Consider the following 17,890-nt stretch of genomic DNA (forward strand, 5'->3'; position numbering starts at 1 on the left):
AAATATATCGGTAATTACTTAAATTATGTAATTAATTTAAAAACGTAAGTGCCAATCTTTTAATTTCGCAAAAGTTGAAAATCCTCAAGTCATTTTAATGTTATTATTTTATTTTCATGATAGCGCAACCCCTTCCAATATGGCGATGATCTTGGCATATCGCAATCCTTGAAGTCGCAGAGATTTTGCGTCATCAGCGGAAGTAATCGCGGGAATTCTACAGTTGGTTGAAACAACCGGTTGGTGTTCATAGAAACGGTTAATTTAGTGAGTGAGTGAAATATTTAAACCTCTGTTTATAAACTGCTATTACTGTACTGGGATTTAGACATTATTCTGTCGGTAAGAACGTTACTTGTTTATTGTTCTTACGTGGTTTAATAAGCTAACATTCTGTCCAGCTAACGTGCATCACTTCCGTCTGTGTTGTTTATGTTTGTGTTTCAAGTAAAGCTCATTCTTATGACTTTAAATGACTCTTACAGGCGCTGCGCTGCCATGACGCAAAGAAAACGGCTTTCTAACGTACAAAGCGCCTCTCAGAGTAAAGTAAGTGTTAAAACCACGCAGGGTTGTTTAAGCAGGCTGGTTGCGCTGCCATGTTTCCCAGGGCACACGCCTGGCCTTATTCTGTTACACAGAGCCCAAGGATCCCAGAAAGCATAAAAACATGAACATTAATCGGCTACATTTTCAGCTCTTCATATGTTTCTAAACATCATGTTTTATATCACGGAATAATAAATAAACATTTTATTTTCCGAATAGTAAATAACGTTTTCAGGACTTTAATTATGTAATTTATCATGTCACATTTTGGGTTTTAGATTGTTGATAAAACCAACAGAAAATGCATAAAAGTTGCAGGCCGTTCAAAACTTATATAATCTGATCTGGATTTGAGTAGTAAGCATATTTGCATTACAATGAATTCAAGTTGGTCGAGATACACATCGAACATACAGATATAAAATCTCAAATAAGTATATTTTAAAAATAATTTTTTTATCATCATTTCATTAGACTAAAATTGTAAAAATTTGACACTAAAACATCTGAATTATTGAAATTAACATGCATAGAAATAATTAGGAGCATTTTTAGAAGCTTTTTATAACCTTAAATGTTTATTTTTTTGAAAAGGCTTGTAGTTTGTAAGAAATATTGCATGCAGATGCTAACAATAACGCCAGGAAAATAAAATCTTGGTTTAAGATTGCTTTTATAATATGTGATTTAGAAAGAAAAAAGAATTAGATTTACCTATTATTGTTTTTTTTTTTTTGAGTATATAAGGCCAGGGATGTGCAGAAACGGCTCAAAAACCCAATGCAAACATAACTCATGTTCTCATGTGGACTGACGCTGAAGACTGTTTACGCTGGGATGAAACTGTAACACTTTGTGTTTTTATTTAGCGGCAGTCCAACAGCTTCATGACGCAAGAGGAGGACGAAGATGCGACGTTCACTCAGCCGAGCACATCACAGGTCCAGAGGGGGCTGGAGAAACTCACACCTGCACAGGTTGATCAGAAGGTAACGCAATGCCAGCCACACATGTTTGGTTTGTGAAAATAAATGGTTTCATACATTAAAAATACTAAGAAATTTCTAAAAGTACACGTGGAATTATCAGCTGATCACCAGGAATTATGGTTTAATTAAGGCAATGTTGATGCAATATACTTTACCTCTCATTCAGACTGCTGAGGTGGTGCAGTACATCCTGGTAAAGGACCAGAAGAAGATTCCTGTGCGCAGAGCAGGTAGAGTATCATCATGGCAACAAGGGACTGGAACCCGCAACCTGCTTGATCTACAGTTAGAGGGAAGGAAAGTCAGGAACGGTTCATAAATGTTGTGAAGGAATATTCAGCAGATTGTAAATATTTTCCGCCTTTTGATGAAACGCCTGTTAATATTCTGACTGGAATATTTGCTTTGATGTGTTTAATTGATCTGATCAGCTTATGAGATCAATGTGCTCATAAGCTGGTTTTCTCTGTAGAGAATCAGAATGAGGATTTATTTTTATCGAACAGAAGAACAAAACAATCAAACCTCTGGAGAGAATCTCATGTTCCCTCTAAGGCTTTTATTTATTCTGTCTTAAGACGGGAAAGGAAACAAACATTTATCACTGTAAAAAAAATCCCAAATAGTTCGTGGCTATGTTTTAGGGTTGGAGAAAGTTTCAGTGGTGTGATGTTAAATCACGACTCGTTTCTGTTCCCAGACCTCGTTAAACACGTCATTAAGGATTACAGGGCCGTCTACCCCGAGATCATAAAGAGGGCAATGCGGATATTTGAACAGGTTGGTTAAATCTGCTCTCATACAGTTATAAGATTAAACGTAAATCTGTCATTAAAATTTGATTTTTCTACCAGGTGTTTGGCTTAAAACTGGTTGAAATCGACTCCAAGAATCACATGTATGTCCTGGTGAATAATCTGGATGCCTCCACAGCCAGACCGTCGCCAGTGGAGTGAGTTTCAGCACATGGTTCCTGGAGTTCAAGCTTTCAACGTTTGCTTTAAAAAGTAACGTTTTCTGCTTGCAGGCGTCCGAGCAACCCGAAAACGGGCCTGCTGTTTGTGATCCTGAGCGTCATTTTTATGAAAGGAGGCGTCGTCAGAGAGAGTGAGTCTCATGATGCAACGTTTCGCTATTAAGTTTGGCTTCAATCTAAAGCTCTTCTGCAGTGACCCCTAGTGCTTAGGAGGAGAAACTGCAGTGCGTCTGTACCACACAGTTGCACTTTAACTGTTTTTAGTTGGATTAAATCATTTGAAAACTGCATAAGTACCAATAATCAGTTCCTTAATGGTTTCTTGATTTTTGCAATCAGAATAATTTATTTTGTGGAGCTGCTTGATGTTTTTTCTTGAATGAAATAAATAATAAAAAATCCAGACACTCATCTCTTAAATTTACTGCTGAAATTTGATAATGTCCGACTTTATACTGCAGGAGAAAATCTCAGTTTCATTTAATGGAAAATTTCAATTTATATTTTTTGCAAATGAAAAATGTTTTGACATCTCAGGATATCCAAGCTCTTTGACTAAAATGTATCCCCCACAGCCACATATTTAAATTTTCATCTGCGATGGAAGCAGATGAGAAAGAGAGAAAAAGAAGAAAACAGGAAGTTGACTGATATAATCGCAGATTATTGTGATGTTTGGCATGAAGTTTGCAGCAGTGTTTCATTTTGTCATGATGGATTAATGATTCAGTGTCACCCAACCCTAATTCACCTTATTGTTATTATTACTATTATTGTTATTATTATTATTATTATTATTATTATTGACCAAATGAGCCTGAAATGTTTGTTTTTCAGACCTGATATGGAACACCCTGAAGAAGCTGCGCGTTGATCCCGGGTGAGGAAGAGTTTTTACCTTCAGCAGCTTCACTTGCTTGTTGCTAAGCTAACGTTCAAACAAGCCCTTCAGGCCTCTAGCTTTCTTCTTCTTTGGTTTCTGATTATTGTGACCAATGGTGGACTCACGTTCGCTAACGCTCGCATAGTGGAGGGAATGTTTGGTGAGGATTTTCTAACTTTGAAAGGTGAACTTAGTTTCTCCTCTGTTGGTTTTTCAGGAGAAATTTTAAAATGCTAATTTAGTTTCTGCTGAATAAAGTTTGTAGTTTATATTCATGCTCTTATTTTGAAGTGGATGAGTTCTGTTTCCTCTCTTTTTCCCCAAAACTATCTATTAAAAGAAACGGGAACAAGATAAAATGGGCAGAAAATATGAAGATAACCATAAGTACAATAGCTTGGGTTGCTAGGCAACAGCGCGTTGCACATCTATTGTGACTTAAGAATCAGAGGTTTTTGAAATGGTTTGTTTTCCAGACACCAAAATACTGAACTTATTACTAAAACATCTGGAGGTTTTATTTTTAATTTGTTTTTTATGCACAGTGGAAACGCAGATAAAATACAAAAACAAGCAAAATGTAAACTTTGCATAATAAGTTCCCTTAAATGCTTGTATTAGCGCTTTACTGTTAGCAGAGCTAATATTTATGATTAGCGCCTCAGCGTTGGCGCAGCTCGCTGATTGGTCAGCACTGCCCCCTGCTGGTGAAAAACATGAAGTTAAGTTTTTTCCAAAATGTTTTCTGTTGCTTTGATATTTTTCTGACGTTAATCTTGCAGGCAGAGACACGAGGAGTTTGGTGACGTGAGGAAACTCGTCACCGATGAATTTGTGCGTCAGAGGTAAGGCCTCAGCTGCTGCTGCAGCTTTCGGGTTCCTAACCCGAACAGACCCACTGTTGGCTCAGCCTTCAGTTCCTAGAGCCTCCAACCCAGAGGTTGCCGGTTCGAGTCCAGCTTGGTGTGTTCAGAGCCAGTTTCTGTCAGACCATAGACTCTGGTTTATGCCACACCACAGATTAACAGCAGCGTGAGAGCAGGCGGCTCCTGCAGCCCAGCGTCCGCCAGCATTCCCACTGCAAACATCACAATGGTCCAGAGTTACCAGTTCACTGGAACCAACAGAATAACTGGAGCTATGTTTCTGAAATAATAATAATTGATTTCCTTTTTGTTCACACAAGCAGGTTGTCTGTAAATTACGGCACTTATTCTAAAATATCGAAAAATATTTAATACATTTTTTGAAAATGATTTCTTTAGCTGGGGATTTATTACCCAATCGATGCATTTTTTAATTCTGCACCTCAAATAAACTGAACAGTATTGACTAATAATAACAAAAATAAATCCGTCATGACGTCACAGTGGTTTCCTGCAGGTACTTGGAGTACGCTCGGATCCCGCACACAGAACCGGTGGAGTTCGAGTTTCGCTGGGGGCAGCGGTCCGACATGGAGGTGTCCAAAGCCCAGATCCTGGAGTTCGTGGTCAGGTGAGGAATTCATGCTGTTTGACTCTGACAGGATTTAATCCAGATTATTCTGCAACTGGTTATTCTGGTTTGTCTCAGCTTCATGAGCAGGAGCCACAGAGCTGGACTCAGCAGTACCGGGAAGCTCACTCCACCGCCGGAACCAGCGCCAGCCAGGCCAGCAGCAGCAGCAGCCACAGATAGCTGCTTACTTTGACTAGGCTTCTTCCACTGTTTAAAACGGACCTCTCGGCTCCAGATTTGCTTTCTCCTGGTTTTTAATAACACGCAACGTTTCGTTTGATTTTATTGGTCAGTTCTGGATTTGCAACGTGTCATTAAAAAGTTGAAGGAAACGGCGTGCGAGTCTGAGACGTTTAGGAAGGACAAACTGGGCTTCTCTCCCGGTCGGCCATGTTTACTGGTTCCCAGCAACACCAGAACCATTTATCTGCAGGTATGTGGTTGACCTGCAACTAAAACCCAAACCCAAACTGACGAAATGGTCCTGAAGATTGTCTTTACGTTTCGGGGCAAATATTTACATTTCTGTGTAAATTTAGTTACATTTTAATGAGAATCAGTTTTGTCTGAACCCTTTCAGTAAATGTAGCGCTTTAAATAAATTAGCATATTCTAATAAAGCAACAATAATCTAACACTGTTGCCCAGGGAACCTGCAGGAACGACGTTCAGAAAAATAAACGGTTCAGCGATGATGTTTTATTCAGGCACCGGATTTTAATCAGACATGGTCACAACACACACATTACACCACAAATACACTCAATGGTTCACAATGTTTCATCTTTAAAGACCTGGATTAAAAAGATTTACAGAGACTGAAGCTCAGAATCATGAGCAGCAATCTTAAATAATTCACACAATGAGGTCGAGTGCAGAGGAGGAACGACTGGATGAACTGGATCACAAATCCAGGATGTCTGGTTAATCTGCAAACCATGCAGATTTACTCCCAGTGTGCGTTGATGCTGCTGCAGCTTTGCAAGCGTCGAAAACAGTTTTCAAAAGTGCACATGTGCAACAAAACAGATTTCCAGTTAATCAGGAAAAAGTTTATGGAAATTGGATGCAGTTTGTAAAGTTACTGTGAAACATTTACAGCTATAGTTTCTTTCCTGTGGATGTTTATTTTTCATATCTTCATTTTCTTGCTGCATAAATATTAGAATGCCAAACTAAATATTTAGCTGTGAAATTAAATATTTAGTTAAGAAGCTAAACATTTTGTTTAGTCTGAGTCAATATTTAGCAAGCAAAGCAGACACATAAGTATTTAAATGCTTAGTTACCAACTTAAACACTGAGTGTTTGGTGAGCAAGTTAAATACGTAGCTTGCTAAAAATTTAGTTTCACAAATAAATATTTAGCAAAATATATAGAATTTGGAGCTGGAGAATTAAATGTAGTTTGGAACATTTAGTGCTGTAGGAAAAATATGACGGAAAACGTGCAGAAGCTAAACAAGAAATTATTGCTGTTCATTTTTTTTACAGTGTAACTTTAGAAACGGCCACATAAGAGAAACGCTGCCATCGTTCTCATAATTCTGGCTTTCAAAGCAACAATTATGAGATAAAGAGTCAAAATGCAGATAGTTTTTTTTCTAACGTCGACCTCATCCTCCATTTTACAAGATTAGTAAAGGATGCAAGAGCTTGAAAAAGTAAAATCATAAATCATTACAGATGCAGTTAATTCCCACAGGATATAAACAATGAAAGGTGGTACCATGTATCACTGAAGCACGGTGGTGGCAGAAGGGCCTGGGGTTTGGTAAACAGGAGGAATGTTGGACGGTGTTAAAACAGGCAGAGGTTCAAATTTCCTCTGGATTTAGATCATTTAACAGCTAAAATCCCCTCAGTGTGAAAACATGAGGCTGCGGCGCCATCTAGCGGCGCACGGCTGTACTGAACATGATGACAATACCGAGCATTGTTTGCATTTTTCATGCCTTTGAGCATCTTCATAAACATCCTTCTTCCAGCTCATAATGCTATGAATCAGGAAATTAATAGTTTTTAAAGGCACAGTGTAAACAAACCGAATGATTTGTCCCTTCTGGGCTTCCAGAGCCGTGGTATCCTTGAAAACAAACGTCTTATTTTGAGCTAAAACTGAGCGAAAGTTGTAACAAATTGTTTATCATCTGGATATTTTATGTGTAACTGAATGTCAACACAGAGGCACACATGAAGGTTTAGGAATGTGGAATTTTTCCTTCTGGAAATTCTGCACTTTCCAGCTTCTTCAAGATAAATGCAAAAAGATATGAGGCTAGGAAGGGTCTGTTAGCAGGTGGCTAGCGAGGGTCTGTTAGCCGGTAGCTAGCGAGGGTCTGTTAGCAGGTGGCTAGCGAGGGTCTATTAGCAGGTGGCTAGCGAGGGTCTGTTAGCCGGTAGCTAGCAAGGGTCTGTTAGCAGGTGGCTATCAAGGGTCTGTTAGCAGGTGGCTAGCGAGGGTCTGTTAGCCGATAGCTAGCGAGGGTCTGTTAGCAGGTGGCTAGCGAGGGTCTATTAGCAGGTGGCTAGCGAGGGTCTGTTAGCCGGTAGCTAGCAAGGGTCTGTTAGCAGGTGGCTATCAAGGGTCTGTTAGCAGGTGGCTAGCGAGGGTCTATTAGCAGGTGGCTAGCGAGGGTCTGTTAGCCGGTAGCTAGCAAGGGTCTGTTAGCAGGTGGCTAGCGAGGGTCTGTTAGCAGGTGGCTAGCAAGGGTCTGTTAGCAGGTGGCAAATGAGGGTCTGTTAGCAGGTGGCTAGCGAGGGTCTGTTAGCAGGTGGCAAATGAGGGTCTGTTAGCAGGTGGCTATCAAGGGTCTGTTAGCAGGTAGCTAGCAAGGGTCTGTTAGCAGGTAGCTAGCAAGGGTCTGTTAGCAGGTGGCTAGCGAGGGTCTGTTAGCAGATGGTTAGCAAGGGTCTGTTAGCAGGTGGCTATCAAGGGTCTGTTAGCAGGTAGCTAGCAAGGGTCTGTTAGCAGGTGGCTAGGAAGGGTCTGTTTGCAGGTAGCTAGCAAGGGTCTGTTAGCAGGTAGCTAGCAAGGGTCTGTTAGCAGGTGACAAATGAGGGTCTGTTAGCAGGTAGCTAGCAAGGGTCTGTTAGCAGGTAGCTAGCAAGGGTCTGTTAGCAGGTGGCAAACGAGGGTCTGTTAGCAGGTGGCTAAGAAGGGTCTGTTTGCAGGTGGCTAGTGATGGTCTGTTAGCAGCTAGCTAGTGCTAGCCTAAATGATGTGTGCGTGACTCAAACATATTTAGCTAAATAGCTCTGCCTGTGATTATTTATTGCACATCTTTTATGAACTGAAGACATAGGATGCGCTGACACCCTAGTAAAAACAATATTAGCAAATACGCTATGTTAGCTAGGCTAATTTAGCTAGTTCGGCAGTAAGTACTACAGTAAAGATTGGTTAGCAGAGATGGCTAAGTTCTCAAAAGCTGTAATCAAGTAATAGTTGTATGAGCTGGAACAGTTGTCAGAGCAACTGCCTACCAACATGGCTGTCGGTCACAAAGTTCCTGGAAATGAGATGGCAGCTGAATTTAACATTTACATCCAGCTGATGTAAATGAATGAGGGAATGAACGTCACTTTCCAAACCTAAAACATGGCGGCCGCCGCTGTTATTGCTGAACACATGAAATTACAAGAGAAGAAATCACAGGATGAAGAGATGCAGCGTGAAACAGATCAGTGACTGGTGAACAGTCGTTTCAGCCTGGACCTTCCAGATAAAGTGCACTGACAGTGGAACTAAGATGGAAGAAACCTTTCGTTATCAGCGAGCTCTCAGTTCTAAAACAAGGATTACAGAAACATCTCTGGACGGACGGACGCTGAGGCGTCCTCTAGATGTGTTCAGGAACCGTCTCCAGCGCCTCCTCCGGGTCTCTGTCCACATCCACATTCTGAGAAAAACAAACTCGAGATGTTTATCAAACTATTTACATCAAAAGATACAAAAATCTGTTTTCCAATCCAGGATTTTGTGATTGTTTTGCAATTTTATTCTTTACAACCAAAATTGCTTATTTTGTCATTCTACTTTAGAAATATTTGATATTTTTTACTCTTCTAAAATCTGCATATATAAGAAAAGAGATTAGAAAAAACAACTGGACACAAACATTTTCTTTTTTAAAACATTTAAATTAATTTTCTACTTGCTGTATCAATGAAAGTAAAGCTCTGAGTGAAGCTGAGGCAGGAATGGAAAAGTTTCATGTGGGACAAACGTAACATTTGTGTTTTTATCAGACAGGCAGGTCTGAAAATCTTCCAGTTTCTGTTATCGCTGGCTGAGCCGCCGTACCGACACGCTGCAGTTACCTCGGGCCGGTCTCTGTGTGTGTTCACAGCTTCAATGTTGAGAAAGACCGACTCAACTTTACACCCTGAGGGAAACCAAACAGAAGTGGTGAAATACATCTCAGCAAACATCAGATCCAGACCCAGAGCAGCTGAGGCTGATAAAACGGCCAACTGATGGGGAACAGCGGCAGCAGAGACGCACCGTAGGCGACCGGCGTGAGCTTCAGGACGGTGTGCAGAGGACACTTCAGGTACGGCAGCTCACCTGCCACAGAACAGGAGTCACTGCGTCAGAAACACACCAGCTGCACCAATAATCTTGGCAGTGATAAAATGTAAACAGTTACTTCAGTTATATTCAGGCATTGGAGCGATATGGGAAGCCATCCTGCTCAAATATATATGACACGTTGGCTGTGTTGTGTTAAATATTCATGTTTGCATGTTAAATTTGAGCTGGATGGCTTTCCATAGAGCAACAAGCCCCGCCTACTTGGGCGTGGCTACGTTTGTGGCATTTTGGGGAAAATGTAGTCGACCATTTTCCAGGAGAGGTTTGGATTCAACTGGTTGGAAGGACAGAACGTTTTATGGACTGTGATGCTGTGAGAGCCCTGATGGACCAACCGTCATCCCTTCGCCACTTCCTGTCAACTTTTCTTCTTCATTTCCATCAGTAGCAACATCTGGTTGTTGATCACGTAACTTTTGTGATGTAAATTTGTTTTTGGTACGGTTAAAAAAAACACCTCATCCCATCCCTAAAACTGTTTATTAAAAAATGTTTCAGTGTTTCTATCTGATTAAAATGTGTTTTTTATACATTTGTTGAAAATCACCATGTTGTTTGGTATAATAATCTGTGAGCTGCTCACAGATTATCTCCCACTGCCAACTAGAAGCAACTAGTCAGAGCCAGGAGGCGGGTCTTAGCTTTAGCATAGCATGTTGTAAACGCTAAGCTAGTTAACATAGCCACCAATTACGGCAAATAATAAATTTTTCTGTCATGGAAAGTTGTTTCTTCACCATTAGCACATGTTTCAGCGTGTACATCAGTTTGATTGACAGCGCTAAGCCCCGCCTCTGGCTCTGATTGGTTGTTTTTGTGTCTTCAGACACAATAGCAGATTATCTGTGTCATAAACTGTCACAACATGCTGACAGATTTAACACAAATGTCCAGAACATTTACTTGATAAAAGTTACGTACTGCAACTTTACGCTAATTTATTTTCATAATTTTACTTTGTGCAGTTCTATGGCTAATGGAAACGCAGCTACTGGAATATTTTGGGTAAAATAAAGATGTTTTTTTTTCTCACTTGCACTTTTGTCCAGGAAGTAGGCCATCAGACATCTCATGACTGCCTGGTGACAGATGACCAGGACGTTCTCCTGCCTCTCCAGCTCCATGATGACGGGCTCCAGACGCTGGACCAGGTCCTCGTACGACTGGAGGGCAAAGGTTAAACAGTCACCTGATCCAGGTTGGATTTATAAACACACCAATGATAAACGTTCTCAAACCTGCAACTCCAGTTCGCAAAAGTAAGTTCATACTTAGTCTTTTTTTTCTTTATTTTTGACATTACTGTCATTCCGTACAGGATCAGAATACAATGAGTCAACTGGACACATCACTGGATCGGTTTCCTTATTAAATCAGAATTTATTGGAGCAAACCTCCGATATTAAAGTCTATGAATGGAGACTAATCTAGAAATCTGTAGAGTAGATGTGAAACTAATATTTTTTATTCTTCTACCTTTTTGCTTTTTCAAATGTTTCTATTTTTCTCCCATTTTGTCTGTTTTAAAGTTTTTTCTTCCGTTTTTTTCTCTTTATACCCAGAAGATCCTTCAGTACTTGCAGAAACTAATTCGGTTACAAATGAAGAGTTTTTCAAACTGATTGTTGAAGCGTCTGAATTATTTTTTAACCCTGATTATCCTAAATGCTGCAGATCTGTTTTAGCTCTTCCAGCACCAGTTACTTCCTTCCTGCTGCCGTTAACCAAACGTTTTCACTCCGGGTTCGGGAACAACCTGAGACTCGCTCTGGGCTTCCTGCAGACTCACCTCTCCTTTGGGGTACCGGTACCGATATTTGTCCTGATCCCTCAGAGCGAACTCCTCTGGGTAATGCTCCTGAATCTCCTCATAAGTCATTTCCTCACAGACTCCCTGAGCGGAGGATGAAAACATGAATGTGACGTGAGGGCGGGAGTCTTGCGTGTGAATGCGGGTCGGTGTGTCTCACAGCGTCGATCTCGTTCAGGGCCTTCCACTGCTCGTACTGGACCCGCAGCGCCTCCGCGGTCTGGATGGTCCTCTTCATGTGGCTGGTCCAAACCTTCAGGTCGCTGAGGTTCTGGCTGCGCATGTAGGCGCCCAGCGCCGCGGCGAACTGACAAACACAGAACTAAACATCAGCAACTAAATATTTCTCTTCCCAGCTAAATATGCATTTAGTTACTATTGTTTTATTTACCAACTACAAATTTAGTTGGGATACTAAGTACTTAGCATGGAGGTACATAATTAATTGGTAAGTTAAATATTTACATTGTAAACTAAATATTTAGTTCCTAATACTTAGCTTAGCAACTAAATATTAGCATAGCAACTAAATATTTATTTACAAAATGAAAATGTAGCTGGTAAACTAAATATTTAGTTGCTAAATTAGCCAAGTATTTAGTTAAATATCTATTTAACAAGTAAAAACTGTGTTAGTAAACTAAACATTTAGTTTGAAGCGCCGTATTTAGTTGTTTATCAACTAAATATCTTGTTAGGTAAATATTTTTGATTTGTTTGAGCCTTTACATCCTGCATAAAGGCTGATTCTAATCTATAGAATAATTTAAAGAGCTTTTATCGGTGCTCCGCCTGGATGTGTTTTTTATTGATTATTGATAGATATTTGAGTTGTTTTGCCATCTGAGTGATTTTGTTATCGCTGGACTTTGCTCTGCAGTGAAACTGGGAGTGCTGCAGCTGCGGCTGCAAACATAAACATCAGCATCCAGCACTCTGCATGATAGGATTCACCTTTGACCTCAGCTGATCATCTTAAACTTGGACTCTGGTTCTGTTTTGTTTGGTGAAATGCTGAGTAGCCGATGCGGCGCTGGCTGACCTTTGCCCCCGGTGGGACAGGCCGGAGTCTCCCCGATGCGCCCCACCAGGTTGAGCTCGCTCTCGCCGTGCCGGGACAGGTAGATGGATCTGGGCGTGACGTGGATGTTCATGAGGTAGTAGACGATCCGGCTCTGGATGTGGTCCTGGACCCGGTTCACCAGGTACCGGCTGCCCACGTTGAAGATCTTAATGTACGATAAACTCCTGCGGAGAGAAACCGCATGAAGCTCGTTACGTCGTTTAGCCTTTAATATGGAGCAAAGATACAGTAAAACTTTAACGTCTAGAATTTGGATTATTTAGCATCAGAGAAGAAAAAAAATGGGGGATAATTTTTAAACTAATAATTTTACAACATTATTCATTAATCTTAAATGTTTAAACTAAATATTTAATTGGCAAGCTACATAATTAACAACTAAATCTTTAGCTCCAAACTAAATATAATATAAACAACAGATCTAAATATCAGTTTACTAACTAAATATATAGTCGTACAACTTTATATTTAGCTTTAAGCTGAACATTTAGCCTAATGATGTATGTTTAGCTAGTGGTGATATCGTATCGGTATGTGTAGCTAGCGGTGGTATCGTATCGGTATGTGTAGCTAGCGGTGGTATCGTATCGGTATGTTTAGCTAGCGGTGGTATCGTATCGGTATGTGTAGCTAGCGGTGGTATCGTATCGGTATGTGTAGCTAGCGGTGGTATCATATCGGTATGTTTAGCTGGCGGTGGTATCGTATCGGTATGTGTAGCTAGCGGTGGTATCGTATCGGTATGTGTAGCTAGCGGTGGTATCGTATCGGTATGTGTAGCTAGCGGTGGTATCGTATCGGTATGTGTAGCTAGCGGTGATATCGTATCGGTATGTGTAGCTAGCGGTGGTATCGTATCGGTATGTGTAGCTAGCGGTGATATCGTATCGGTATGTGTAGCTAGCGGTGGTATCGTATCGGTATGTTTAGCTGGCGGTGGTATCGTATCGGTATGTGTAGCTAGCGGTGGTATCGTATCGGTATGTGTAGCTAGCGGTGGTATCGTATCGGTATGTGTAGCTAGCGGTGGTATCGTATCGGTATGTGTAGCTAGCGGTGGTATCATATCGGTATGTTTAGCTGGCGGTGGTATCGTATCGGTATGTGTAGCTGGCTGTGATATTGTATCGATATGTGAAGCTAGCGATGATATCGTATCGGTTACCGGTCCTTGCTGTCGTCCAGGGGAACGTAGGTCATCTTGTAACACTCGATCCTCTTCAGAAAATCTGCAACAGCTTCTTCTTTGTCACAATCGATGTAATCAGGACTCGAAAGCTTCACTTGCTGTTTACCACAGAAAAAAAACGCCTTCAGAGTCTGAGGTCAACCGTAAATAATCAGTTCATCACATGATAAATTAATCGATCGATAAGTTCCCCTCTGAAGATTAATACTCTTGCTTACAAACTTCATAATCTAATTTATTTGGTTGTCTGTGGTTTTTATTTTCGTTTTCATTTTTGCTTTGGTTTTAATTTGGATATTTAAACAAAATGAAGCTTTATTAGTCTTTATTATGACTAATAAATGGGAGCATATTTTAAAATGTATAATTCTGACTTTTATCACCTTGATGAATTAAATTATTAATATGAAATAAAACCAAATCTGCTTTTATTTTTCACTGTTCAACAAGAGCATCAATGAATATCAGCAAATTCAAAAATATGATTGAATGCAGTTATTGTCTGCAGTTCAATGAAATGAATGACATTTCTATTGTTTTTTCAGTCATCATCACCAGCAGATGTTTATCACAGTAACTTACTTTAATATTCTCAGCAATGATTTCAGGATCGTCGCAAATCGACTCCACAAAGAAAACCTGAACCAGGGAGAAGATGGAAGCTGAAGCTCCGTGTTTGACTCATTTCTACGTTTCACAGCAGGAAACATTAAAAACCAACTTTGTAGCCGTTCTCCTTGCCGAAGCTGAGGATGACCTCTCTGCGCTCCGGCGTCGTGTTGGTGGCATCGAAAACCTGGCAGGACAAAATCAGGACCGAGAATAACTACGACTTTAACTCCTGCAGATGTTTCAAAGATCACAACAAAACATTGATCATTAACCAAAGAACGTCTGATGGTTCTGTTGTTACGGTCGGATCAGCTTCAGGTGAACTTCTCCAGATTTGCATCCTGTCTCTGAACATCGCTCTTTGGATAACCTTTGACCTGAACTCACCGCGACCTGACCTTGGTAAGTGGTCAGGTAGTCACTCACATCCTGCAGGGCCGTTTTCACACAGGCGCTGCAAGAAAACACAAAACATCAAAAACAGCACGAAAAACACCAGAAATAAAATAAAAACATCAAAAAAATATTTAAAAACCAAAAAGGCAAAATAAAAACATTAAAAACAAAATAAAAACATTAAAAACTACATCAAAAACATTAAGAAACAACAAAAGCAAATTAAATATAGATGAAACTTAAATGTGGGATTTCCAGCTGAATCTGAGGATTTGATGAAATCGTAATATTTTCTTTAATCTGTTTCTACCTTCGTATCTTCATGGCTTCTGCGTTGTCAGGTTTAAAAAACTCGTAGCTGTTGTAGGAGCGGGTTGCTTCTCTTCTGTACTGCCCCACATTAAACACTGAAAAACAAGAAATAATAAAAAATCATCTCAGAATCTTTAATCATTTTATTGCACTTGAATTGAAAACAAAGAAATGCAATTCAAAAATCATTTATGCTTCTAAATTATTCACTAAAGAAAAACATTAAAAATTCACCAGAAAAAAACGTAAAAAAATTTGACTAATATCAAAAAATTTTTAAGTTTCATAAGTTGAAGATTTGCATGAAAAACTCTAAACTTTTCAAGGTTCATTTCAGAAATTTTCTAGAAAAATCTTAAATTTTCAGATTAAAAACAGAAAAAAACAACAATTTAGGACAAAGGATAAAATTTCCAACTTTAAAGTTTCAAAACTTTACAATAAAAGACTCAAACATTTGCAGATGAATTCAGAAAGTTTCCTGAAAACATTTGGAAACCCTTAAGGTTGAACATTTTCAACTTTTGAAATTCAGAAAATTTCCAAAACCTTGAAAATGTTCTGGTTCTAGCAGCGGTAGTCCGACCCGATGACGGACACCAGGGGTCAGAAACGCTGCAGCTGAAGGCAGTAAAACCCAGTTGGACCCGGCAGGAGGACGACGATACCTTTGGTCGACACGCCGATCCAGTTCAGGTACCTGGTGAGCTTCTTGGAGATGTAGGTTTTGCCGCGAGCCGGCAGGCCGACCATCACGATCACGGTGGGAGAATTGGTGAACTGGGGAACCGAAGCTGAAACACAAGAAGAAGAAACTTTATTGATCCCAAACGGAAATCAAACTGAGAGTTCAGGGGTCGAAGGTCATCCAGCTGCTAACAATTTCACATGATGGAAGAGATGGTCTGTTGCCATGGATACTAATCATAAGAAAAGACGAACGTTTGATCAAGAATCCATCACACAGTATGGCTGAAACAATCAACTAATTTTATCAACTAAATCAGTTAGCATTGCTTGCTGTGACTGCTAGGCGAGCTAGCATTGCTTGCTGTGAATGCTAGGCTAGCTAGCATTGCTTGCTGTGAATGCTAGGCTAGCTAGCATTGCTTGCTGTGAATGCTAGGCTAGCTAGCATTGCTTGCTGTGAATGCTAGGCTAGCTAGTATTGATTGCTGTGAATGCTACGCTAGCTAGCATGGCCTGCTGTGAATGCTATGCTAGCTAGCATTGATTGCTGTGACTGCTAGGCTAGCTAGCATGGCCTGCTGTGAATGCTACGCTAACTAGCATGGCCTGCTGTGAATGCTTCGCTAGCTAGCATGGCCTGCTGTGAATGCTACGCTAACTAGCATGGCCTGCTGTGAATGCTTCGCTAGCTAGCATGGCCTGCTTTGAATGCTACGCTAGCTAGCATGGCCTGCTGTGAATGCTAGGCTCGCTAGCATTGTCTATTCTGAATGCTAAGGCTAATTAGCATAGCCACTTCTGATGAGGGATAATCGGTTTTCTTGTAACGGTGAGTTGTTTTCCGCCATTAGCACATTTAGCAGCAAGTATGTGAGGTGACTGGCAGCGCTAAGCCCCGCCTCCCGGCTCTGATTGGTTGTTTCTGAAGCGTTTCAGCTGTAAATTTATCTTTTCACGGATTATCTGTCATGTTCAACTATTGTCACATGGCGACCGCCTGAATAAACGTGTAAAAACTTTTTGTTTTGCTACAAACTTCCAACTGCAGCTTTAAAATCGGATCAGAACACAATGACCCCGTGACCCCTGGGGTGAATGGCCTTCAGGACTTCTCCATGTTTCCAAAATGAGAAACATCCAAACTCAGTCGGCTTAAAGTCTCACACTCCTCAAAAGAGAGGCACAGAAACCCACAGCGGGTCAGAACCAGAACCGGTGGTTCTGTCTACTCACAGCCTCTGCGTTTGCTCAGTCTGCTTCCCATCCAGGGAACCCAGGTTTTTCCAGGGGGGTTCTGGTGAGCGTCGCCTGGTTCTGGGACATGACTCCGCTGTGTGTGTGTGTGTGTGTGTGTGTGTGTGTGTGCGTCTTGACGTCGTCTCAGAGTCGGTGTGTGTGTAACAGCAGGGATCTTCCCAGTTAAACATGCAGTTTGAACTTTCTCACAATGTGGGCGGAGCTACCTGTTTGCTTCGCTGTGATTGGTCGGTTCGTCTGTTTGTCTCAGAATAACGTCCAGTCAGCACAACGCTACACTTTGACCTGGAATACAGGAAGTGGATGTTCTGTGGGATCCTGATGGCTGACAGCAGGAAGCTGAATCGATCAATCCTGATTAATTGATTATTGAAATAACCACCAATTAATCCAGTTATTGATTAAACATTGACAGAAAAAAGGCCATTTGCTGGAAGAATAACACTCTCAGTGCATGAATTCAGCCAAAACGGTTCGAAAAATATAATATTTTTTGAATAATAATAATAATAATCCTTCAAACCCTCTGAGAGAGAAAATCATTCAGACATGAAGCATCAATGCTTGGATGGAGGAACCAAGTGTTCAATAACTGCTGCTGTCAGACACCAGGCTGATCGCTGCGATAAAGAAACTTTTTAAATCAATGTGTCCACTTTGGAGGCACAACTAATCTTGTTTTGATGAAGCTCAGACAAAATCTTCCCAACCAGCTTCTGCGTACGGAACTCCTGAAATGCCAAAAAGGAAAAGGAACCAAGAAAACTATGAGGTGACATGAAGTTAAAAATGACCAGCAATAATTTGGGTTATTTAATAAAAGAAAAAAAAGGGAATTAATTTTTCACAATGTTGGTCATCCAGGTAAACATTTAGTTTATGTTCAAGTTAAATAGCTCTGAGCTACATACAGCTTCAAAGTAATTATTTGCTTCAAAATAAAAATGTACTTTGATTAGTTAATAGTTAACTAAATATAGAGTTCAGAGCTATTTAGTTTGGAGCTAAGTATTTAGTTTGCTAATATTTTCCGAAGCTTAAATATT

General features: G+C 40.5%; 2 protein-coding genes across 2 annotated transcripts; one reads left to right on the forward strand and one right to left on the reverse strand.

Moving 5' to 3' along the window:
- The first annotated feature begins 208 nt into the window (after positions 1–208).
- LOC129377139 (non-structural maintenance of chromosomes element 3 homolog) lies at positions 209–5,171 on the forward strand. The gene is made up of 11 exons (XM_055056899.1): positions 209–342; positions 486–549; positions 1,419–1,538; positions 1,705–1,768; positions 2,239–2,318; positions 2,393–2,490; positions 2,566–2,645; positions 3,352–3,394; positions 4,180–4,242; positions 4,781–4,889; positions 4,973–5,171. Exons 2-11 carry the CDS (start codon positions 499–501, stop codon positions 5,075–5,077), a joined length of 813 nt encoding a protein of 270 aa, XP_054912874.1. The 5' UTR covers positions 209–342; positions 486–498; the 3' UTR covers positions 5,078–5,171.
- Positions 5,172–5,600: 429 nt separating this feature from the next.
- On the reverse strand, positions 5,601–16,983 carry LOC129377017 (6-phosphofructo-2-kinase/fructose-2,6-bisphosphatase-like). The gene is given in 16 exon segments (XM_055056743.1): positions 5,601–8,799; positions 9,221–9,285; positions 9,405–9,467; positions 10,528–10,657; positions 11,284–11,388; positions 11,465–11,611; positions 12,337–12,380; positions 12,383–12,552; positions 13,554–13,675; positions 14,160–14,216; positions 14,299–14,373; positions 14,577–14,643; positions 14,896–14,992; positions 15,566–15,691; positions 16,821–16,871; positions 16,874–16,983. Coding segments are annotated over 16 exon segments (1,416 nt in total). The 5' UTR covers positions 16,911–16,983; the 3' UTR covers positions 5,601–8,739.
- Positions 16,984–17,890: the final 907 nt, after the last annotated feature.

Source organism: Poeciliopsis prolifica, unplaced genomic scaffold, assembly GCF_027474105.1.
Source record: "Poeciliopsis prolifica strain line A6 unplaced genomic scaffold, Auburn_PproV2 SCAFFOLD046, whole genome shotgun sequence".
In the NCBI taxonomy this organism is placed as follows: Eukaryota; Metazoa; Chordata; class Actinopteri; order Cyprinodontiformes; family Poeciliidae; genus Poeciliopsis; species Poeciliopsis prolifica.